The sequence below is a fragment of the Nannobrachium achirus genome, assembly GCF_963921795.1.
Source record: "Nannobrachium achirus genome assembly, chromosome: 4".
Lineage (NCBI taxonomy): Eukaryota > Metazoa > Chordata > Actinopteri > Myctophiformes > Myctophidae > Nannobrachium > Nannobrachium achirus.
Genome location: NC_137813.1, coordinates 23,730,985 through 23,757,719, shown reverse-complemented (window position 1 = coordinate 23,757,719; position 26,735 = coordinate 23,730,985). Strand labels below are relative to the sequence as shown.

Below are 26,735 nucleotides of genomic sequence, written 5' to 3'. Positions count from 1 at the left end.
TGATGGAGTTCTGTGCATCATATTTTGCCATGGAACAATGCCAAATCCATCCTGTAAAAACACCTCATACTAACTTGCATGCACACAATCCCAATATGGTGCACTTTGAGGGAAATTGTTATTTAATTTTGTGTGTGATTTTGTTGTGTAATTTTATTTGTCACTTTTATTCGTAAATAGTCTTATTTGCTCATTTAAACACCCATTTTAAACCCCAATTTAAAGTTAAATGTGGATGCTTACTTGTTGTATTTCTCACTAGTATGTCTTTTGTTATAAACAAAACAAACTTACTATAAAATAGTAAGAAACTTACACAAAATACTATAAAAGTGCAAGTAATGAACAAAATCGTTTTTGAAAAATGGCATTGACATTGATATTTCAAAGACAAGATGATCCTTAATGGTCAAAACAATGTCAGAAATGAATTATACATGTCAGCATTAGTTGATTTAGACCTACTGCATCTGTTTTTACTCCTAACAATGGCCAAGTTATGGCCCACGGTCTTCGGAATAACAAAATGACCTTGACCATGACTTTTTGAGGTCCAAATCGCCCAAAATGGTCAAAACAATATCAGAAATGAATTCCCCACACCACAATTGGTCCAAATAGAGGTATTACATGTGCATATACACCCAGAAACAGAAAAGTTGGATTTTCATCATAGCCGATGGCAGCCATATTTGATTTGGCCATTTGCGCCATTCTTGGCACTATGGCGGACGAGCACCTCTGTGATTTTTAATGTCTAGGGACCCACTGACTCAGTTCAGGTGAGAAACTCCCCTAACACCAAATTGCGAACAGGACTTTAAGCCAGATACTGTATTATTATGTAAAAAGATCTGAACCAACACTTTAACTCATACAGTGCCAGGCGACTTTTAGAGCAACTTTCTCACTATGGGCTTCCCTGCCAAGCGACTTTGGGCGACTTTTACTTAGAAAAAAAACAAAAAAAAAATTTTTTTTCAAAATATAAAAAAAAAAAAAAAAAAAAATCCAAAAAATGTAGTAGGCATGATAGAAATCGCGAAATTGCATGTTTAACCCCCATAGCAACCCCATCTATCAAACATGGCAGCCATCTTTGTTTACATTTTAGGAAAACATAATGGCTATTATCTCAAGAATGCCTGAACGGAATTCCAATCTTTTTTTTTTGTTTGAAAGCTGTGAACAGCCTGCACAAACATGGTGCATGATCTGTGCATGGGTGTGCATGATCTGTGCACTACAAATTACATGGAAGTCTATGGAGAGGGCTGGCACTAATGCCACTCGAGGGCATTTTTAATTGGCAGTAAGTGAGTTAAGGCCCAACAGTTAAAACCAGTTAATACAATTTCTCAAAACGGCCATCACTACCATCGATGTCCGTTTACTGATGACACACCTAACTGCCCCAAGAGGTCGAACGGGCCATGGTGAGGAGAGAAGAAAGGTTGTTGTGGCAACCGATTTGTGAAGTATCACGTTATCACATTATGTTGTTAGTGATCGGTGCAGACGTTTGCTAGGGCTGCGTAAAGAGATTACATTTCTAGCCTGGAGCTGGAGATGACGGCAGTTTACTCAGATTAGAAGCAAAGAGAAAGTCGCTTTGCAGACAAGGTCGTAAATCTTTACACAAGTGGCTTTGTGATAACATGGAACCACGTGGGCGTTCCTTTGAACGAGCATGGCCAAAGAAACTCTCCTTGCCTACAGATTGGGTTAACCTGCAGGGCAATGTCTATGTAACCAGTTTATATAGGACATATAGTAGTACTTAGGAGAAATGGCCGTCCTATTGGCAGAAACGCTCTTTCAACTTCATTGCTTTGGGGTCAATCTGGTGCCATTAAGTGCGATTGAAAGAAAGAGCTGTGGCTCGTGTACGAAAGAGAAATACAACATTTGCTTTGTTGTCAGTGTCCTCCTTCCCATACAGGGAGTACACAACTGCAACATTGTAACCATGAGTTAGCTGCCCTCTCTGGACTCCAAGCCAACCCTGCATTGTGCTAATGCAGTCCTGTTGGATGAGCTGCATTACACCCCCATCTCTTTAGAGATTGATGGTGTTTTTTGCCTTTTTAATCTGACGAAGGCAAAACAGTTGCAAGAGTTTCTATTAGGGAACCCAAGGCTCAATCCAGAGATAATCTCCTGCACAGCTGGCTGGCACCAGGCCCACTTGGTCCCACATGCACAGTCTCACATAAAATACACAGAATCATGCAGAGATAAATAAACCTCAAACCAAGGCCTTAGTATAGAGCAAAGATTGGTACCTAGATTAAGGAAATTAATATTAACATAACATGAGACAGGGATGATTCCACCAGTACACATGGATTGATTACCAAGGGAAAACAGTAAATAGGAAGGAACACGTGCCTACACTGCAAGCACAATCCAGAAGATTGCCATGAATCAGAAGCATGGATTATGCTGGAGTGTGAATTAATCCGAGCTCCGGGCAGGTCAGCCATATAACAGACGGGTGAATCTAAAGCTTCCTCAGAAGAACCTCATCGGTTGCAAAGTCTGTTGTCTCCAAACATAAATAAACATTTTTATTCCTCGGATTAACTCACAGGGATATAAACTTGCAAAGACTTGATCACATGCTGCTGAGGTGACCAATGGACACTGCTGAAATCAAATTTCCGCTAATCAAATCTAAGTATTTTGATATGTAAATAGCAACATATTATATGGTTTGACTTTGTATCGTATCGTTTTGCAATGTAAGTAATGGATTGTATCGATACTACGTGTACTACTTCTGCGTTTTATTTAGCAATTTTAAGAAAAAGATAAAAGAAAAAGAGGGGTTTAATTACATTTCCATCCCATATAGTTACACTTGGTCTACCAATAAATGTGTGTATTTTCTGTGTTCTTGTTATGGTGCGGGCTTTGAATTGTATCGTAAGCTACAGCTGAGGAAGATCTCACGACCGAGACGTTGCGCTATTTAAGTATTTATTAAACAACTCTTTAACTTAGAAGCTGCAGTGTGCAGGTCTGATCTGTCCAAGATTCCCATTTATACTGTCCTGTTACCTAACGCACCTGCTTGAGAGGAACTGTGTGTGCTTTAGTCTTCTCTTCTTAAGGATTGTATTGTCAACCATGTATTGTGAACATAGTTCAAATGTTTCATTACATAAGCCATCTCCAATGCTGCAAATCAAATGGGTCATCATGTCCATGGTAATAGGAATTGAATTATGTGATCCTCAGAACTCAAGAGTTGTCAAAAACATTCTTACCACAACGCTTGAAAGTTTTAAACAGCCAGTCAGGGATCACATCACACAGTCTAGCCTACAAGCTTCTCGAGTGAAAATGCTCTGAAGATGTGGTTCATTCATGCCACAAAAAGATAACGGACAGACTTGTGATCATGCATACTTCTGAGCGTAGCCTGTGCATGTGTTCTAGTGTGTATATGTGAGAGGGTAGATGTGAGTAATGTGACAGTGCAAATAGTTAAGTTGAACTATGTGGAACGTCCCTGTTGGAATGGAATGTCAGGCCTGGTATGTTGACGCGTTGGCGGCTGCGGTGACCCCTGCAGCGCCACCGGATCACACTGTATGAGCTTGTGCATGTCAGTGATGAGAAGCTGTGCAAACACACTCCAGAGTCTCGTTCTCATGCACTTTAACACACCGACCTCAATCTGGGGACATGGCGCTGTAACATATATAAGCCAAAAAGCCAAGGTTTTTGCTGCACTCTCCCAACATGTTATAGCCTGATTTCAGACTCAGCTGAAGCTTGAGTCTGACATTGTACCCTTGAGCGATTTCTGGAGGGGAGGGACTTTGACGGCACGGATTGGTTATTTGTTAAACCCACCCCTACCCCCCCCCCCCCCCCCTGCGCTAATTGGAGGAGCCCTCATTTCGGCACCAGAAATCACTTATTATAAACACAATTCCAGACCAGAGAAACAGTCCACTCTGAGAGTGGGCAGGTCTATGGGCTGGAACCAGGCTAAACATTTTATGCACTTGTTGGTAAAGCAAAATTAGATTAACTAGGCTGACAGTGACAGATAAACCCTGGTTTACTTACTTCACAGCAGGGATGGGTACGCTTTCTTACTCCTTTTTGTGTGTGTGTGTGTGTGTGTGTGGGGGGGGGATATTATCGTTTATCGTCGACGTGATAAAAACACACGATAATCGTATCGAAGAGATTTAATTTATCGTGATATCGTCCTCCATCATGCACTGGGATCAATTCACCATTTATTTGCCGAGCTGCATGTCCAGTACCACTTAAACCCTCAATAATTGGTAAAATGTACTTATAATATACATAATTGATAGTCTTTCTTTCCACACTCTATCAAATGTCTTTGCCAAAAAATAGCCGATCTACAAGCTCACAACTTTGTGATCTACAAGTTGTGCTTTTTTTTTTGGTAAATGTTCCACCCCAGGGTAATGGATTTTGATTATCGCGATAATATCGTAAATCGCGATTTCTTTTGTCACAATAATCGTGATATGAAATCTTCATATCGTTCCATCCCTATGTGTGTGTGTGTGTGTGTGTGTGTGTGTGTGTGTGTGTGTGTGTGTGTGTGTGTGTGTGTGTGTGGGCGGGGGGGGGGGGGGTCATAGCATGACAGAATGTCAAAAATCCATAAAGTGACCTCCTTTGCTCCCAGCAGGGAAGCAGGAGGCTCGCAGCAGGACAGAACAGAGCCAGGCTGGGAGGATAAGTGGCGCCATGACTCAGAGAGAGAGACACAGATTACGCTAGCTAGTAGCTACCACTAATGACGGCTTGTGGTGCTACTGTAATTAACACAATGCTCTGGGCCATCACCACATGGGGAAGCTCTATGACACCCCACAGCCGAGCGCAACACACAACACAACTCCGTCAAATGCTATTCCCCTAACAAGCTATATCACATAGCATATTCAGACTAGAAAAGGATTTCACCTCACTTGCAACACTAATTAGCAATACTAATAATCCTGCACTATTACATGTAATGAAACAACTTACTAAAATACATAAGGTTGAATGTAGAACACTTGCTCTGGTTCTCGTGTTGCTTCAATTTACAGGCAGAACTGCCTCCTAATTACCTGACATCTAATTTGAGAGTCAGAGAGACTTAAAAGAGGGACTCAGAGAGGAGAGTGAGAGAGTCAAAAGTCTGTCCTGTGATAAAAGATATGAGCTAAAGATGGGTGTGTGAGTTTGGGGGGGACAGCTGTTGTAGTTTTACTTCTGCTGTGACACGACGTGGTTGGGTTGGTGATGGGGCACGCTAGGCAAGACCTAGCCGGTTGATTGTCTAGTACCAGAATTTGGCGGAAGTACCGCCCAAGGAAATAGATATTACCACATTAATCCTACAATTCCTAAGATTTTACAAATTGAATATATACCTCCATTCTGTCTTTTTTCCCCCACAGACATGTGTTGTCATTGCTGTTGTCTGCTTGCACCCAACACTCTCTGCTGACAGGTGCCGCCCAGCCAGTAGGAATATGTGCAATGACAATTATCACCCTCCCCATGGGCCTATTGTGTTCGTATAAACACTCAACAAAGCCGGATGCACCATGGTGGATTGGAATGGGCAAGCACTTTTACTACACCACCACCTGAGTGCCTCCATTTATAACCAAAACTGATGTTAAGGTGGGTGGTATTGGTATGGTATTGGCATGGTATTGTTCATATCATTGACTAATACTGGAGAATTGATTTGATACAGGCCTGCATGCACATTACCTCAAAGCATAAACAAAGCCCTACTAAGGACTTTCTACAGCAAAGGACAATGATAGGTTACCTACTGGTTAAGACAAAGGTTATGAAAGTTAAATCGCATCGTCATTTATGTATATTGATATTCAATAACACCAATTCTTGGCAAACTGTAGCAGGAGTTGGTGAGTCTCAGTCAAACTGAGAATGGCAACTAAGGCTGAGTGTAGCACAGGAATAAAACAAGCTATGAGAATGAGACAAACATGTGGTTTAAACAGAGCTGTCAGTCTCTCTCTTTACATCCTCACCATGATGCATCTGGAGGTCTACAATGTGCACATGAAAAAGAGAGAATCCTCCTAATAGTACACCGACTCAATTTGGAGTGAGAGAGAGAATGAGAAACCAGTTCTAAGAGGAATCACACTCCTTGTGATGTGAGTAGGAAAATTCCTCAGGGATAAATAACTATCAAACATTTTTCAGAGGGCATTTTATTTTCATGGCAGCCAATCTGGCTGGCACAGCTCCAACATGTTGAGAGAATAAAGCTCTTAACGGTATCTAGCAACCAATAAACCCTCCTTACTTGTCTTGCATGCAACATCCATTCTTATCAGGGAAGAATAGAAGAAGTAAAATGAATTGAGAGAAATTGATTAGCAAGTAAAACAAGTTCGAGACAGCAGTACTTTGTCTATGCATGTCTAGATATGTCTAGAATAAGTATGGTGATACATGTAACAGGCCTAAGAAGAGTAGACATCATCTACTGGGAAGGGGTGACGTGTGTAGTCCGTCTGTGATCAAAGAAACTGGAGCCGTTCTAATCCCTTCTTTGGAGGGTTGATTTAATGAGCCGCAGATCGACCAATGTCGGATTACTGAATTAGAGTCCGTGTCTGTGCAACAGCAGCCTCTCGCCCGCCCTTGCTCTCGCTCACTCTGGTTAGTTGTCTCCCATCTTTTCTCACGAGTGAGTGTGTGTGTGTGTGTGTGTGTGTGTGTGTGTGTGTGTGTGTGTGTGTGTGTGTGTGTGTGTGTGTGTGTGTGTGTGTCTCAATTTGACAGGGCTTTCCTGCACACAGCAGCTCTCAACTCTGTCTCTAGACAGTGTTGAGTGAGAGGCAAGGCTGGCTGCTTGTGTGTAATGGAGCTCATGATGGTGGCAGTGGTTAAAAAGGCTGAGAGGCCTCCGGCCTAAACTCAAAGCTCTAAGCTCTATGAAGGGGAGAGAGAGACAAGGAGAGTGTGAAAGTGGGGGAAAGGAAGAAAGTGCTACTAGCTGGTTAAGCTAAACACATAGACCAGTCAGTCAAAGACAAGGAAACCCCAAGGCTGTGCCTCAGTGTTGGCTACATGTTGCTCTCTTGGGTTACTTTTTAGTTTTGAGATATTAGGATTTACTTATACTGTCTGAGTTCACATAAGGCATGCTCAGTGAGACCTATCCACTGCTATCGAGGGAGACAGCAGGACTCTAAAAGGCCCCTACACAGTTAACATTGTTGTCTGAAACTACTACAGTCCAATGAAGTCGGAAGATCAGTCGATTGAAAGGTGTGAAAATGTTGCCGCTGCAACTCTCCCCATCTAAAGTTGTCAACTAGACTGATGTGAAAAATATGGTTTGACGTTCAGTGGTCAACAACACATGAACATGCCATCATGTAATTGCGACCGAAGGTCGCAGCTTACCATGAAAAACGTCACAGCTGGTCCGCGTGTAGACACGTGTATACGGTCTATGGGCAAACCCATAGACCGTAAAAATGTGTCATTATTATGTCATCATGCTCTGATGTCACTGTGATGTCAGGGGAACAAATCCCTTTTATGCACATATATGGAGATCCCTGATGTCCACACCCTGATGTCCACATTACTGTGGCGTGACCTCGCCCTTTAGGGTCGCTTGTTGCCCTGAGGTGTCTTACTAGTTTTGTTTAAACTGATGATCAATATATTAATATTACCAATAGTTAGAATGAATGATGACAGTGAGAGAGAGTAAGGTTTGAGTCAGTCTGTCTCTGGGAGCGAGAGAGCACATCAACAATCAGCATAATGTGTTGCCCGATTCCCGACTGGTATAGATATGCATGTGCTGGCTATTAGCTCTCTTGACAAAATGGAGATTGGGTGGCCCTTGATCGTCACCAGTTCACTGGGCGCAATTGGGCTGCCCGCTGACAAGCTGACTGGCATCAGATGCCACGCAGAAAGTAGCACAAACAGGAAGAAGAGGGGAAGAGACACCGAAGCCACATGCATGCAAACATGTACTTTCCTCCATTATTGGAGGCTAGGCCAATATTTGCCGTTCCTTCCATTGTGGGTAATCCTAACAGTGATGCTGCTCTCTTGCACCTCTCAAGTCGTGGCTTAGTGCTTTTCGTTTAGACTCTGTGAGAGAGACACTTAACCGAAGACTCTACAAATACACCCCCCCTCTTGTTACTTAACAGGGTCACACTGGTATTCAGACCTGAGTCAGAGAAACTGTCTTATCTGAGCTTCCTCAATGAAGTCAGCATTAAATTATAAAATAGAATACTAGTCATCTCCTGCTGTGTGAGCGTCAACCAAACAAACACTTCTGTATATGCTCTCTCACACACACATTGCTGTTTTAGATAGGCGCAACAGAAAATTGCTGCTGATTTCATAGCAAAATAGGTTCTGAGGAAGAAGAGGAAAACCAGGTGGTTGGATATGGATTTGATTGTAGTTGGCCAGATCTTTGGAGAATGACATGCAACAGGAACTAAGAGAGTAGGAAAGATGCAACTACTTTGTATTCTGCGGTAAATCAGACAGTCGGTACAATCGATACCCTTATGAGATTGAGAAGGATGAATTCTAATAGGTGATGAGGGGGCAGTTAATCCGAAAATTTGTAAGGCCGGGATAAATGACAAAAAGCGTGTAACTGAAAAAGGCAGGGTCAGGATATATGGAGGAAAGACAATTGAAATAAACAATGCAACAGAAGGGAACCTAAGATGGACAGCATTACAGTGAGATATGACTGCTGCAAATTCTGCTGCAATTTGCAAGGTTATATACAAATGTAGTTGAACTCAGCCAAGTGTGTTTGAGGGGAAGGGTGTGTTAAGTGAGAGATATTCCCTGTGTGAAGCCAGCACAGCGCTGTGTGGGTGCAGTCACGAGTGGTGGGACGGTGCTGTGGAGACAGGAAGCTGTTTGGGGGTGAAACTTCTGTGGAAGACACACCAAACAGGAAGTGAAAGCAGCAAAGCTGTGGCATGTGCTCAAGCATGCTCCTCGCATGCGGATTTAGAACGGGTACATATTATTGTGTATCATTATTTTATGCTTTAACTATTAAAAAATAGCAGATATACAAGCTCACAGCATGGCAGCGAGTGCCGCGCTGCGAGCTTGTAGATCTGCTATTTTTAAAAAATCGTAAAAATTAGAATTTTGACCCGATTCAGCAATCTGGCTAGCCATTGTCAAAAAGGTCCTTTTCACTTAACTTGAGCTCAGTTAGTCTGTTCTTGAGAGACTACTATGTCAGTGGTTCTCAAACCTTTTCATGTGAAGGACCCCCAAACTGATATTTATTTGGCCACGGACCCGCATCTCAAAATATCTGGTTCCAGGGACCACCCAGAAGCAAAATTTGAGTTACAAACGTTCGCTTTAAAAATACATATATTGAAAGATTTGCACACATTTTCACGTCTTTTTCAAAAATAGCAGATCTACAAGCTTGCCACGTGGCACTCGGTGTGAGCTTGTAGATCTGCTATTTTTCAATTGCTAAAGCATTCAATAATTCTAGGCCTAAATGGGTTAATATTGATTCTGCACCATACAATTTTAAAAGACTGGAAGGGCAGTGTGTGCAACAGATGCTTTGATTTCAGAGCATTTGGAGAAGGAGCAACGTGGGGAAAGATGCCTCTTGGTTCATGCCGGATGTGCAGGGTTCAAAGATCTGTTGACGGGAGCTACATTTGACAGTCAGGCGGGCTGTTAATCTTTATTTATTTAAGGAGGAAATTAGATTGTGTATATTATCCTCGGGGCAATGGCCAGGCTCAGCTTTGACCTCCATATCAGTATTATTTCTCCAGAGCTGTTCTTCGACATAGAAACTGGATTTAAATGAGACGGCTAACTGGAACAAACCGCAACGAGGCACAGATAATCTATGATAGTATAAAATACATTTCGAGAAGAACACACAGGAGCTACATTTCATTTAAATAAAGCAACGGTCCAAGGAAAGTGGCGTTCGTTCAACAACTAGGCTACCCGCTTAGAAATGGTGTTTGTTCATGATTGGAAAATCCTTAGTTCATTTAACCACTTTGAACATGACAACCTTATTTCAGGCAAGCCTTTATAGGTGAAAATAGCTGATCTAAAAACATAGATGCGCTATGTCAGCTATTTTAGAAGATTTTTAAAGGTATACACACCAAACCGTCTTGTCCCGATTCCCGACTGTTACAGACTATAGGTTCATGAATGCTTTTCTGTGCCTTCAGTGGGCAGTGTTTTAGTTGCTCGTCTGCAACACTGACATGGCATCAAAATGTTTGGGCAAATGCGATTGAGAATGTATGTTTTTTTAAACAAGGTTTATTATCAGATTTTCAATTTTGACATTGCAATCAGGAAATCAAGTGTAATGATACATTTCACAGACAAGGGAGCCTACAAAAAGGATCATACCTATGTTTGACCGACATCAAATATCTGCCTCACTCACACTCTCTGCCTTGCGCCTCCTCATAAACTCCTACTCTCGTTCTCATAAACACGCTCCGCCGCCGATTCAACATGTATTTCAGGTGACCGACCCACGCAGACCTCTCACTACCACCACATATGGGCTTGATTTGGTGACTGTATTAATATATCACAGAGTCAATGACTTCGCGTCTTTCTTTTCCCCATGCAATATTATATATCTAACCAACTTACTGTAATACCAAATCTCTAGATTACGCACCCTACAGTGCATTTAGCCCAACATTTGCGTAGTGCGTCAGGGCCTTTATGTTGCCAACTACAAAGAGTGTACAAATGGAGCAAAGTGTAAGCCAAATGTTAACTTATGCCACTGCATGACACAAGAAAAAAGGCAGGCGTGCACGCACACACACACAAGTCCCTAAACAGGCCTGCCTGTAACTGCAGACACTAGACAGAACTTAAGTTAAGTGAAGGTATTAGGACCACAAACACATAATTATACGACTAAAATGAATGGGAATCTCCAACAGATTGATTTAATGTGTGCCCATATAATGTTCATATGAACTGGTCTGGCTTTGCATAGTTCATAGCCTAACCTTAATGCATTTGTGCTTGGAAGGGCGAAGCCATGATCAATCAACAGCTTGGCCATGTGGCCTGACCTTTGTCGCCTTCAGTGAAATAATCTAGGGCAAATAAAAAATTAAAAAAAGATTTGCCACTCAATGACTTTACAGTCTTGCTTGCTCTGTCTATATACAGAGGGCCTTTAAATTAATTTGAGATGCATTCAAATGTCTTTTTTAATCTATTAGTCAGCAGAGTAAAGACATCGTTCTTGTACATGCACTGTAGTATTGACAAGCACCCATTTCATGCTACAAATATTGAACACCAAATCTATGTCATCTTAAAACAGCAGGCATTACATGACAAAAACTAGAAGCAGTGCTCTTCCGAGCACAGGTCTCCACCAGGCCGTGCGTCCTGGTGGTGCTACTGTATAATAGGCCAATGTAAAAAGGGTGGCATATGTTCTTCACCTTAGATCTTTCATGGCAATCTGACGCTGCATGCATGATTTCAAGCATTGTGTTCCAAAAATGTGTTTTGCTAAAGTCTACCTGCTGGTGGCGCTATAACAGGACAATGTTAAAAAGGTAGCATTTGTTCCTTGACCTAGTGGGAATATGTGTGGCAAATGTCACGGTAATCGCAAGCTGCGTTGATGATTTGAGGCATTTTGTTCAAAAACGGAGCAATCCTGCAAACTTTGGAAGCTAATATTAGCCAATCAGGATGGAATGTGAAATATCAGACGGATCGGACTTGATCACATGACTATAGAGATACTGTGCACCGATTTGCATGATTTTTGGATAAAATCTCAAGGAGTAATATCCAAAAATGTGTTTTACATAAGTCAGCCCAAAGGTGGCGCTATAAAAGGCTGATGTGAAAAATGCAGGGCAAAGGTTTATCCTTAGCCTCTAGGGAGTGCGCTTACAAAGTTTGAAACTGATCGGTGGAGTTATAGGTAAAACCACAAATCGGGCTGTTATAGCGCCACCATGAGGCTGATAAAAAAAAATTAAGTGGCATTTCTTCCTCGGCCTAGTGGGAACGTGTGTGCGCGATTTCATGATAATTGCACTTTGCGTTTGTGATTTGAGGCATTTTGTTCAAAACGGCTCAATCCCACAAACTTTGGAAGCCAATCTTAGCCAATCAGGATGGAATATGCAAAATCGGACAGATCCGTGTCGATCACATGACTGTCGAGATATTGCCTACCGATTTGTAGGATTTTTGGACAAAATCTGTAAGAGTAGTGCACAGAAATGTGTTTAGCAAATATCGGCCACTAGTTGGCGCTAGAAAAGGCCCATTTGAAAAATTTAGGGCAGAGGTTCTAGATTGGCATCCAGGGAATGTGTGTGCTCACTTTGGCAGCGACCGGGCCAACGGCGACTGAGATTTGGCGCTCACAAACTGCGAGGACGCACGGACGCACGGACGGACGGACGGACGCACGGACGGACGGACACACGGACGGAGGGGAAAACATACTCTCCCTCAGCCTTCGGCTGGTGGAGACAATAATGTCCAGGTTACCACTGAATGAGTCTGTTTTCAGAAAAAGCACATGTGAGTAGCTAGCTCCTTCCCTTTTTTGCCTCTCCAATGGATGGGAAATCACATGACACGTTGTGAAACTTGACTAGTATCTGTATGCCTTATTCGCATAACACTAGTTTTCAAAGGTCTACACTTTCTAGACTAGATCAGGTTGACACTTGTTTAGAAGCTTATTTGGTCATACACTACATTCAAACAGGTGATTTTGAGGCAAAACTATTTTATCATATCAGGAGATTAAGACAGATGTTTTAGACAAAGAAACAAACAACTGTTCAGCAGTGCGAAAACTGTCTGCCACACACAAAACAGGAACTTGACGCTTTAACAGCTCTGTGTGCCAATTGCTGATAAGATGCAAAATGGGTAATCATAAACATACAGAAAACAACAAAATCAACTATGTGGTTTCTCACAATCCGTGGAGGTGTGACATCAATGCAGGATTTCCCCCAGGTGTGTCTAAAGGGCTGTATACAATTATACATTTCAAAATCGTTCGTAGTCAAGTGGATGGCAGAGTTCACACCACAACTATGACAAATAAAATGGTGAACAATATAGTTATCATTATAGACAGTTATAATTCCATTCCATTCCATATAGCTACTCTTAGTCCATCGATACATGTGTGTAACAGGGCTTGACATTACATTTTTATGGCACTTGTCCAAAGTCAATTTCCATTAATTTCCGGTTACAAATGTCACTTGCGGATAAAAATGAGACATTTCACTACTTTCACTCTGTGCTGTGTGTGAGACAAAAAAATGATCCCAAAAAGCACGGAAGCACAGATCTCCATGTATGGAGATCTGTGCTCACACACATTAAAGTAACTGATGTCACAGACAGAACGCCCCATACAAGGAGATATGCACGTGTGTCAGCCAAAAGAATTGCATGGAAATCCAAATATATTACCCCCAATAATTTGCACAGATCTCCATGTGTGGATATCCAAAAAGAATTGCATGGATCTCCATGTTATTCAGAATTTTTAAACTGGTGTCGGCAAAATGCCACCAAGGACCCCAGGTGGCACTCAGCCAACACCAGTCCAAAACCCAGGCAGATCTCCATGTCATCCTGGACTTTGCCTGAATTTCAAACCGTGGCAGCTAGTAGAGATGGACCGATTGCAAAATTCTTGGCCAATACCGATCCCTCCGGTTTTATGAAGGTCTGACCTGCCAAAACCGATTTTTCCGATACCAATTTCTTTAGCTAAGAACTAGAAAATAGGATTGCTCCAATACCCTTTTTTTTCAGGCCAAGTGTATTATGACAATGGAAAATGTCACTGGAGAGTCAAGCCATCCGACTTTGCCAAACGGGAGGTGAAGTGAAGTGAGCCGAGGTCCAATTTTTGCTGCGCATCATGTAGTGTAATTACCGTAGGAGATTGCGGGGGCTGTGACTGAAAGATACATAACGTATCGCTCCGGTGAAAAGTCTAATCACTGATTATAATACGACCCCCTATTTTGAGGATATGTTTATTAGAATAAAATATCGTGTTATATTCTGTATAATACGGTATATATTTTTTAAACTCAAATGTAATGTTAACCAAAACTCAAAGTTCTAAAGTTCTCATAATATGAGGATCAAGCTTAATTGTGGAGGCTGATGGTGGCCAGTGGCCACTGACACAAAGGGCTGACCAAGGCGCTTTGTGGTGTGCTACAATGCACACACAGACCAACACAGTCTGTGCCTTCACACACTAATACACAGAGTTCCTAAAACACAAGAGAAGCTCACCACAGATGCTCCTGTAGACCAGAGGGGGGTAGATATAAAACAACAGCTACCATCTCCCAGTGCTACTGTTGAGACACTTATGGAGCTTTGAATGAACAAAGCCTTTACACACGCCTGGTAGCCGTTGCGAGGGACCTCTTGTCTGAACAGCAGAGCTGGTTAGACTTATCAGACAGACAGCAGTGGTGAGCGGTGGCGAGCACAGACAACAACCATACTGTCTTCGTGCACCGGGAGGCTTTTACGTGTACTACAGCCGCTGGGTACCAAACCACTTGGTCACCCCACGAATACAATCCCAATGTCAAAAAAGATATTACGCATTTACACAGTAAATGACCATAAAATCTATTCCTCGAATGTCTGCTGCAGAGTACATTTGTAGGAACGCACCAGAGTGTTGTGTTCATAAGTGAGTAAAGAGAAGCCTGTTCTATCCTGTCTCCCAGAAGTCACCTGGGGGTAAACATTCAGGCATGAGACTGTTGCATGAGCAATGAGTGAAGAAAAAAAAAAGAAAAGGAAGAAATCAAGAAAAAAAGACCAATCTGTGGACACCAAATTATTTCCTTATTTACTTTAAAACATGTCATGTGCAATACTGTAATGTCGTGTAAAGTACTGTGCAAATGCTTAGGGCACTTAGTTTCGATATTTCACAAAACATTGAGATCTTCAAAATTTGTTTCACTCCAAAATGTTACATTTTGTCACCTTGTTAAACTGCCATCTTTTTTGAAGAAGTTTATATCAGACACTTCATGACACTGGCCAGGCCACCTCTGGTAAATTCGCCTATCTCCTAATTGAAAAGGATCATGCTGTTCCTGCCCCTATTAGTATAAAGGCCAAATTATTTACCAACTTAGGCCAAAATAGGTATGTTTTGGGCCTAAGTCACATGATTTTGAGACTTGAGCTAAAATAAATGGCTGATTTTGGTCTATGTCAGTAAATAATTTGGCCTAAATCAAGTTTACTCCTATTTAATGACAGTTTCTATATTAAGTATTACGTATCAGTATACACACCTGACGAAGGCCGGAGAGGCCAAAATGTTGTTTTTATACCGCTGGTTAATATAATTTAAAAGGTGACAATTTTAGATGAGTGCTGAATACAGTTTAATTAATCGAAATGATCTTACACCATGGCTAGAGTGCGCATAGCAACAAGACACAAGGTTGTTATCTTGCATCAGCAAGTTCTCTCTCTCAGCAGAAATTCAGAGGCAGACAGGTGTTTCTAGATGCACTGTTCAAGTTAACAACCTCAGTCCTTGCCACAGATGGCTCGGGTTTGAATCTGAGCAGACCACTGAGGCTCTTTGCTGCAAGTCATCCGCTCTCTCTCCTGCCATTCCTGTCTCCCTACTGTCAAATAAAGCACCAAGAAAAAGCAATACAAATAAAAATACAAAATAAATAAAAACAGTGGGACACCTGTACTAGGGTCTACAGTTTAATCACAGCTTTTTGTCTTAATATCCAATACTACATGTATGCTATGGTTGAAGGGGAGCTGGTCAGACAGTAATGCTCCTGCCCGGCATCCGACTTGTGGAGTGACAACATTTTTGACCTACCTTTGCACTATTCAAATAAAAGGTTTTAAAAAATGACAGTTAAAAACATCAGTGAAATTAATTGATGGGCACATCCCTAGTCAGTATCAGTCAAAATATGAAATGTTTGGCTATAATGTACATACAGAATAGATAAAGACAGAGGAGAAAGAAAATTAGTCAGTTTAAATAGCTAAACGGGTAAACCGTTGAATAAGCCTTAGTTCCCCATTACAGATTCTTTGTCCAGAAATAACTCTTTGTGTTGAATTCTCTAGGGCTTTTGATAAAGGTTCAAGTAATGCAAAGGGTGCACTAGCACTTCAATGTGGTAGCTAGACATTCTAAACAGGAACTGGTGCTAAATTAGTCAATTTGGTCTGACATTATTGATTCTGCAATTATTTCTGTAGAAAATATTGCATGAGATTTCTGTGGCGGAAAAAGTGATTTTCATGTACCGGTAATTCATCGCAATATGAACATAATCTTGCCTCTCTCTCTCAACACTTGTCTGTGCCCTTAAAAATACAAACACAGAACTACAAGTGTGGTTGCAATTTACTAAGGTCAATGATGACACACACGCTTGTTCACACTTTATAATGAAACCCTTGCCAGTAAGGGAGGCATTATGAGTAATCTACCAAAACATGTGGGGAGGATGCATATATACGTACATCTACAGTAATGTGAGGTTAGCATCAAATTTGCTTCCTCCTCCATCTTCATCCTCGTTCACTTCCATATGATGTACCACAGCCATAGATAAGACTAGGGCTGAACGATTACACATTTTAAAATCAAATGAAACCATGCGATTAGCAAAGGCTGTGATTAATGATGATAAATTATAATCATAATATGCAACAGGATCCACAAGCATTAATGACAATTGTCAATTCATGTGTGTACATCTTTGTCTACGTCTATATTCGGTGGGCGACAGTCACGCTTCTTCTTTTCTTTTCGGCTGTTCCCTTCAGGGGATCATCTGCCTCCATCTCACCCTGTCCTCTGCCTCCTCTTCTTTCACACCAACTAACTTCATGTCCTCTTTCACAACATCCATAAATCTCCACTTTTGTCTTCCTGTAGGCCTCCTGCCTGCAAGTTCCTCAGCATCCTTCTACGATATACTCATTATCGCTCCTCTGTACATGATGATGTCCAAACCATCTCAGTCTGGCCTCTCTGGCTTTATCTCCAAAACATCTGACATGCGCAGCGCTGTCCCTCTAATGTACTCGTTCCTGATCCTATCCATTCTCATTACTCCCAGAGAGAACCTCAACATTTTAGTCTCTGCTACCTCCAGCTCTGCTTCTTGTCTTTTCATCAGTGTGACGGGCGACAGTCACACTACTGGATTAATAAATTAGCATATAATGATTAGCCTACGACGTAGACTTATCATTATATGCCAATTTGTTAATCACGTAGGCCCTACGTGATGGTGTTGTTGTCCTCTCCTGCTTATTAAAAGTTATTTTCATCAAACCACTAGTTCCTACAAAGACAAGTACTCCATGACTGCAGATAGGGAATCTTCTTGTAAAGGTTATAAGGACAACATCATGAAATGGCTTTATTGCAAACATTTTTGCTAAGTCTAGCTCAGAAAAAGGGGTGTGGTTTTCTTGGACCAATCAAAGTGTCAGCCGACGGTCCCGTTCCCTCTGGGCTATGGGATCTCTGAACTCTTGCACCGGTCAGAATGCATGGAACAGCCTGAGGCAGGCAGAGAGAGGGAGAGCGGGGACACAAGAACTACTTGGGCTATGGACATTGAGGCACAGCGTCTCGACTCGTCTCGAGTCAGTATGACAGAGAGGAGCAGAGAAGCTAGGTCCTGTACATTACGGACGGACAAATGTTACATAAAACTTTTGCCGTTGTCATAATTATTAAAGTTTCTTGAACGTAACTTTAAAGTGAAGTTTATGGAGGGAAACTTTAAGGGGGAGAGGAGTGAAGAAACTCTCTCCCGAGAGAGCGGTATCGGGTGTCAGTTTGACAAGACATACACACACAAACACGTGGCTGAGCATATCCGCGGTAGTTTTATATCAGAAGTCAGACTATGGGAACGGTGACGCATCTGGATCCCTGATTTGATTCCCATAGCTGCACGTTCATCCAAACACAGACGATTTTAATTACAGAGCTACTCCGTTAGGAATCTCATTCAAGATGACGTCCAGGCGATGTATTACTCATTGTAAACTTAATCAGCACACTAAAATATGTTATCTGAAAACATTATAGTAACAAGTATTCTGCGCAGTGGCAAATTATTTTCATATGCGCCTTGTGAGGCACAAGACCCGAGTTTAAGTCTGGCTCCAGTTGCGCCTCGCTCGCATATCGCTTCCCCCCTCTCTCTACCACTTTCTCAATACACTATCCTGTATGGTAAGAAATAAATAAATAAGACAAAAGAAAATACACCCACAGTTACAGAAAATCTTAAAATTCTGGGGCATTTCCCATTGATGTCTTTCGGAGTCTGAACTTCCAAAATCTGGTTATGGTAGGAAGTATGTTGTGTGAAGCTATGAAAGTTCGGGGGAAATTACTCCTCTCAGATATGCAAATTTAATAGGTCCTACTCATATTGAGCTCAGTGTTTTCCTGGGGTGACACACTCTCTCCCTTAGAGTATCCCCCCCCCCCCCCCCCCAAATTACTTATTCAGCGATCAGAAGGGGGAAAAAAACATATTTACTGGCATGTAATCAGAGACAAACACAGTTGACTTATCTAGGTCAGCAGACAACTCGTCTTAATGCTGAATGTCTAAAATAACGTCTCTCATCAAGACCTGGCTACAGTACTGTACCTCACTTACAGTACAGAACAGAAAGATGCAATTGGAAATTGCATCCCCATATTTGGTACCACCAAAACTGTGGGAGGAGTAGGAGTGTTATTTTTTGTATTGTAATTACCATTGGCAAATCTTAGATCACGTCATATAAAAAATATGTTCCAAAAATAGGGAGTGACGTCAGGACTTCAGTTCTCTATTACAACAGATAATATAAGCTGCTATCAGTAGGCACTAGGCAGTGACCTACTTAAAAAAAAATCATAATAACACTAAGTTGAAGTGATTAAAATTACACTGAACGGGAGGACCCTTAGGCTACAAGATTTCTAGATAGCCATGCAATAAGAACATATTTTGTCTTTTGGCTAATGTCTGCCTTCCATGAATCTAATATCCTCCCCCTCTCTGATCGCCTCTCCGATGATGCTAGGGACCGTGGCGGGCAGCATGTGGTAGTTGTGCCTCAGGCTTGCACAAATCCAGCAGGAAACTGTATGGCCCTGGCTGCCGTCCTAAAGCACTGGCATCTACAGTAGCTATTGGCCTCGCTTTTCCTTTGGATGAATATTCATGCATAACTCTGCTAACGCTGCTTGCGAGATGCTTGGAGGCGGTTGGCGTGAGATCATGATGGCCTGAGCGCCACATGGCGCTCTGAGGGCGAGAACCTACAATCTGTGGGCAAGGAGGGTGCTGAAACTGGGGAGAGGAGCATCATCCGTTTCTAGTTGTAACTAAAAGCTCTAGTCATGCTGGTCCTACTGTCTGCAAATAACTGCAGGCCTAGTTTTAAGTAGATTATTTTGGAGCTGCAGTTTTTGGAAATTTCACTAAAAATGACATATTAGTGACAGCTGTGCCGAGGTTGCATGCACCATAACAATGTTCGCTCCACCTGCTTGTCAGAGTTAACGTACCAGTTGCCCATGAAAACAAACTACTGTTGTGATCAAAACAGAATGACAGGTTACACTGAAAACATGCAGGGTTCAGATTGGAGAGGTGCCTCAGTTATGCTTATGCTTCTACTACAAAAATGGCTTTTATGTACTGTAGTACTTAGCCTCAAGATAAATCATTCAGGTAAACAACTGCTGTAGGCAGCACAAGTATTTACCTGAAAGGCAACAAAAATGTATCAATCTATTAAGCCAGGCATTGTCAAGAGGTTTAAATGTAGTGAATTCAGCAACAAACACATCTTTTTTTAACCTTTATCTTGATGTTATGCACACTAACTCTCCTCTCACAAGACTCACACATTAAACAGAGATCATCATGATTGTACTTGCATAAATCCAAACATACACAGTACACACTTACGTAGAGAAATCTTTGTCCCCTTCTAATATCGTCATCTCATTAAGCTCCATGGACAACTCGACCCCTTTTCAGGCAACAAGAAAGACGGTGAGCCTTTGAATAATGTCACGCCCAAGGACCCACATCAACTTGAGGTTTCAATGAAAGATTAAAGAGGTCCCCTTAATAATGGCTCATGAGGAAATTAAACTCTTACACACTTCAGATTACATTTTGCTGCTGCTCTGTGTGTGTGTGTGTGTGTGTGTGTGTGTGTGTGTGTGTGTGTGTGTGTGTGTGTGAGAGAGAGGAGACAGCAGGAGATGAGAGATAGACAGAAACGGTAGTAGCCTACAGTTATTTATTTTAATGATCAGAATTATGTAGGTAAGCTATGAGGTGTAATGTATGCATACAGTACAGATGTCTCCTATTCTACATTCTATGCACTACTTCTTGGAAAGTCAGAATACACAAGGGACTAAGATGCAAAGTTCATCATTATCTTTTCTTTTCAGGGGTCACCACAGCAAATCATCTTCCTCCATTTCACCCTGTCCTCTGCGTCCTCTTTTTTGACACCAGCTACCTTCTACATCCATAAATCTCCTCTTTGCTAATCCTCTAGGCCTCCTGCCTGGCAATTCCAACCTCTACCGATATACTCACTATCCCTCCTCTGTACATAACATATGTACACTTCACAGAATCAGAGATAGATATGAACTACAACACAATAGGGAAAGGCCAAGACTAATAGAAAGAAAGAAATTGGCGAAGAGAAAAGTATAGACATCTTGTGCCAGTATTTCCCCTCAGATGATGTCTTGGCGTTTTAAGTATGATTTATATTACATAGTATACATACAACAGCACTGCGCTGAAAATAGCGATCTACAAGCTCACAATGCATCGCTATAGTCCTTATTCACACCGCGGCCTTCTTTGATCACATGACCACGTCGGTTAGCAAGCAGACAATCAATCAGAAGCTCAAAACAGCATTTTGGGTAAGGCAAGACCCACCCACGGAAGCTTCTGATTGGCTGCTTGCCACCCGACGTGGTCATGTGATCAAAGATGGCCGTGGTGTGAATAAGGTCTATAAAGCAGCACGTCTTGAAGTTCGGTGCGCAACACAGCTGTACGACAGTGTACAAAAACATAGCCAGTGGCGAGGCAGGCAACCAGACACTGGAGAGAGGGAGAGAGAGGGTGTGGGCTCTATACAGCGCTATAAAATTCGTCAGGTTTTTTCTGCCACGCCGCTCCGCTGCCCCGCCGGCATCCCGCCTCTCTGCCGTCGGCACGCACGACTGTTCTGCAGACGGCAGAGAATTCGGAAACAGCCGAGAAGTCCACGGATGGGCGAGAAATCTGCTTTCATGCAAGTCGTTAATCCAGAAGATGTATTGCAAGTAAAATACAGAAGTGCAGCCATGTAATCCCAAAGGATTTATTCCACCATCTGACAATCATGATGACCAATCGGCACGTCATAAGATGAGAAAAAAAGTTGACATTTACCTTGAGGATTTCCCCGCGTTTAAAACTAAGTTCATCATCAGCAGTGGCTTTGAAATCGTATTTGGCAATGGCCTCCATCGTTCTGGTATCTCGTTGGAAACCTGTTTGGCTATAGTTGTGTGATTGAAGGGCTGACTCAAAAGTAAAAACACAGATCCAGAATTCTGTGGCTGGCCGCCTCTCTCCGAGTCTCTCCTCCCGTCTATGACCCGTTCCCTTCACAGCTTGGTCCTCACATAAAGGTCACAGTAAGGTACCTGCAAACAACAGCAATGTGTCATTCATCCAGGAGCATTAAAAAGCATAAACCATCCACATCAGCACAGTTAACCAGTCAACTTACAACCTGATGTCCCTATTTTGGGCATGTCATTATTGTAGGTGACAATTGTTGAGGGGAAAATATATAGCAAGACAAACAATGTCCAACAAGCTCACAATACATTGCAACCCATTATAACCTTGCAGATTGTATATTTTCTTCTGTGGTATTATAATAAATTGGAGGTTAAACTACGTCTGAAGTTGTGCTGCTGAAATGTTGTTTACTCAGCTAAACGTTGCACTTCTGTATATTGTATTCAATTATCACTAAAAAGGAAATGCCAAATGTCAGATGTCATAAAATATGAATATCAGTGACTTTACTGATTTTGGCCTGGTCATGGAAAATGCATTGATGTAATTTAAAACTTAACTGACACTTTATACGTCATAAAAACAAAACTTATACGTGTCCTTGGCTGACATACTAGGGTAATATTAATAACAAGTAAATATTGTGTTTGATGCCATGATCTCTTTGCATACAACACTCACGCAAAATTAGGAAAAGCTGCAACAAGTAGTCTACATTTTTTCTTCTCTTCCAATCCACCTATTAAGACTCTAAATCTACCAAGAACACTGATCTGACATCTTAAACCTGTTTTGGCAATGAAGACATTATATTCAAGATATGCACTGGTCTGGGCAAATTAGGGCAGGTCACCATGGATGGACACTTGGCCACATCATTGTATAATGTGCAGAGGTTTAGGATTCATATCTTCTGATCACGCCTGGGACCAGTCAGAGACATCACGATTATATCAAACATGTTTGACTTTTACGAATCTGAACGTGATCCAGTTGTTTGTGATGCCCAATCCTTGAATTTTGGCAAGTATGTGTGCCTCTATGGCATGCTTGTAAACAACTGTAAATCATCATCAGTCATTAAATGTGTGACGTCAGGGCTTTTCAGTTTCAACATTTATTGTCTTGTCTTGATTTGTTTTCATTACGTTATAATACAACACAAATATTTTACATTACATCACATATATTCGGCTGCTGGTAAACCACAAGGGGTCACAGCCATTCACCTATTGTTGTACCAGATTCTTTTTTTTTTTTTTACAAACAACGCACATATTCCCTATTTTACCCGTGGAAGGCATGCCTTTTTGATCATGGAAAACACATACGTCTACTTCCTTAAATTACAGCTTTCGGGTATTTTTTGAGTGTGTCGAAATAAAAGGATGTCGAAACTGGTCATGAAGGCTGAAATCCCATTGACAAGCATTTCTTGAATGGACCAAGAGCTTTTAACCACAGCAAACAAGGAAATGTTGAAACTATTCTAATTTAGATTTTACTTTCTATTCTGTGGGTGTATTGCAATAAACTGATGCAATTTGCCAATTGCCACAATGTTACATATTGCACATGGGGTTGAGGGAATTTATTCTAAGTTAGGATCATAGATAAGCATCTCCTGACAGTTCATCCGCTAGCCCAGCTGGAAGTTGTAAACTCACAAAAAAAGTACAGCCACCATCAATAAAATGACTTACTGATTTAAATGGATACAGCTAGCCTGTTACCTTAGTTGAGGTTATTCTAAGGGCTGTGCTAATTTCAGAATTCAATTTAATACGAGGATAATTTGGCTCAAATTGTAGAAAATTCACAACGCTGTGCTTTAAAGCAAGCTTGCAGTTCCTAGTCCCACAAGTCAGCCTGACTCCAGACAAAGTAAACTTGTCTTGAAGCAGTTATTTACAGTAGATATATCCATGAGCAACAAGAGGACATTTTCAGGTGTCTATAATGACCCCCATGGTGCTCAATAATTAGCACGTAGCCATGACCAAATTGACATCTTAACGGGTTCTGACATTTCATGTAACAGATGTAGCATTACAACTATAATTGAGACTTAAGGCAACTAGAAAAGGTGAAATCCCAATTAGGGTGAAACTTCTAAACTCTACAGTTAGCAATATACAGCTGTTGGCAGGCGATACCGTTGTACTACGGAGTATATATAAATAAAGCTTAACCAGCTGCAGCCCCAGGCTTATCGTCGTCAATCTGGTCTCGCCGCGCGACCCTTTCGCTCAACAAAAATGACGTATTTTCAAATGGAAATAAGGTGTCGATGTGACTTTCCTCCCCATTTGAAAATACGTATTTTTTGTCGATTAAAGAAGCTCGCCCCGCTCGACGGTGTATAAATTAAACCCCATTTAAGACGCCGAACTGTCTTCTTGGATAGGGTTAACAACCCGTGGATATATCAATTGTTTTTTGTTTTGTTTTTGTTGAACATGGAGAACACACACGTTTAATTACATTACAGTCACACTGTTTTACTGTCAAGTTTCCAGTTAAACAACAGAAAATAAGAAAACACTTTTTTCCCCCACAACGCAGCAGCAACAGCAGCAGGCTGTTGTTTTAGCCTGGCTAACAGCTTGATAGCAACCTAACTTAGCTACCGTTAGCTCGCATCGTCAGAAGAAGACAACAATTGTACAAGTTACGCATCCAACAAACTCACCACTCCAGGTGTGTGGTTCAGATACCGCCTCTGTGCCGAACGGACGCCGTGCTGTTGTTATTTATCCAGCCTTTTGTGTTATTGTGGAGAGGTTTGTTGTGACGCTGTGTGGCTTCGCTCTCCACCCGAACTGGGAGTCTCTCCTCTCTCAGCCTTTAGCTGCGTTAGCATCACGGCTAGCAGGGTTGCTTTCCGCTTCCTGTCAGAGCTGAGCTCCTCCCTGTCGGCTGCGTCAAAGCCCAAAAAGCCCGATTCGTACTTCAATTCAGTGGCGTCAATTATTGGGTATGGCAGGGGTATGCAGCTCATGCAGCTGCCATACCCTGGGTCCAGGCTGGGTCCAGGGTATGGCCCCCTGAGGGGGGGAGATAAAAGTTACTTTTAAATATAAATCCATGAATGTCTTTTTGTCAATGTGTGCTGGTTATTATCTTGTTAAATTACTACAAATGCAAAATGTAACAAAATGGTCACTTTAACAAGGTATTATAATTATATTCTCCACACTTGTATTCTCCCATCTTGACAAAATGGTATATTCCCAGGTTCCGCAGGTCAGCTAGGTGCAATTCATTATTGTTTGTGGCACATTTACTATTTTATGCCAAGTTTAGCTGCACTTGAACAAACCGTAGAAACGGGGGAAAAATATAATGTACTTCTTAAAAATAAATGTATCATTGCTGTTGCTAAGGTATGGCAACATGACTGGTGTGCAAGACACGAGTCTGCTTCATAAAAGCAGTGGTTCTCAACCTTTTCAGGCCCGCGACCCCCCAAAATAATTCTATTTTAACTGGGGACCCGGGCCCCCCACCACCCCCACCCTGACGAATACTAGCCTAAAAGTTGAGGCATTACATTTTATAACACGGTTCTATTGTGAAAATAGCAGATCTACTTGTACATCAGCATGTAGATCTGCTATTTTCACAATTTCTGCCTCTAATAGGCCTATTTGACTATTTGGCCAATATTTAACTTGTCATTTTAGAGGTAGACTATTAAACTTAAATTGTCACTTTAGATATGTAGGCCTACAGATACCCGCACTTAAACTTTATGTTGGTTTGTTTACTGTTGAGTGTCCTGCCATCAAAATATGTCAGAATGTTTGATGGAGTGTTGACATGGCAGTGATTGGCACACTGACAATCTAGAAAATAAAGAAATTGCACTTGCACTTCATTTCAAAAAGGTTGTTGACCCCTGGTTTACACAATACCCCCTCCAACTGTAGGCCTATATATTGGTTCCCCATTTTCAACTGTTTTATTTTGACACTTGATTTGGCAATGTAAACGTTTTGATTGATTGAAGACTTTATTAGAAGTTTGCATATGAAAAGGTAGGCTACAGACAGTTTAATGACCGTACAGTTCACTGGTACAAGGTCTACTAAAAGGAGATCCGTGCCAATAAAGCTCCTTTGAATTGAATAACATGTCTACAGTGGATTTTTTTTATGAAACAAACACTTTGCAGATAAAAAGAGGATAATTCAAGCTTTCCGTACAGCTGCCTGCAATGTTGATGAGTTTAACGTTGTTGTGTTTAATACAATATATCAGATAGGACTTTTCTCTTTGGTAGGCCTATGGGCTGTAAATGGTTGGTGTTGCAACTCTAAACTCTATTCAACATTGCCTAAGAAAATCTAGAGATGCAATTTATTCGCGGCTATAACAAACCCTTATAACAAGTCCTTTCACTTCGTATTCAAACCTGATTTAATTGTTATACATTGATTGAATTTACTTGACACTTGTGTGATACCGTAGCAATACATTGTGAAGATAGTGGAAAACGAAGTAGGCCCAGTGGCCCCAGGGCCGGTTCTAGGGTTCAGGTGGCCCTAAGCAAGATTATTTTAGGTGGCCCCCCACTGACGGACGCACGCACTTATTAACTGTCTTTGAATCGCCAAAACCAAAGTTATAAATAATAATGTCTTCTTCTATCTAGTAGAACATGTGGTGTCTGTTGTTAGCACTCAAGCATGTATCTACTAACTACACATAGGGTTGCCAACTCCCAGAGATTCAAATTAGGGATACATCCTGGCCGGCGGGCGGCCAAAAATATTTGGGGTTTTGAGGGGCGGTCAAAACCCCAGAAATGCATAGAAATCTGCATTTTGGCACAGATCAGACAGTTCTACCTATAACACACAATAAAGTTTACAATGGAGGTAAAACATTATTAGATCATTCTCTCTGGTTAAAAGCTATTAAAACAGAAACATGTAGGCCTATGCTCTAATGAAAAACATTTCAAAACCAAGATAT

The 26,735-nt window shown here is 41.5% G+C and overlaps 1 protein-coding gene across 2 annotated transcripts in view; it reads right to left on the bottom strand.

Annotated features, from left to right (window-relative positions):
* Window positions 1–24,587, bottom strand: part of grb2b (growth factor receptor-bound protein 2b) — a 46,144-nt gene extending 21,557 nt beyond the window's left edge. For both annotated transcript variants that reach the window (XM_080723587.1, XM_080723588.1), the window contains exons 1-2: window positions 24,448–24,587; window positions 21,618–21,874 (exon numbers count right to left, since the gene is read on the bottom strand). In XM_080723587.1, the coding sequence (XP_080579713.1) occupies window positions 21,618–21,695 (78 nt within the window). In that variant the 5' untranslated portion in view covers window positions 21,696–21,874; window positions 24,448–24,587. The remainder of the gene's footprint in view (window positions 1–21,617; window positions 21,875–24,447) is intronic.
* Between the last annotated feature and the right edge of the window lie 2,148 nt (window positions 24,588–26,735).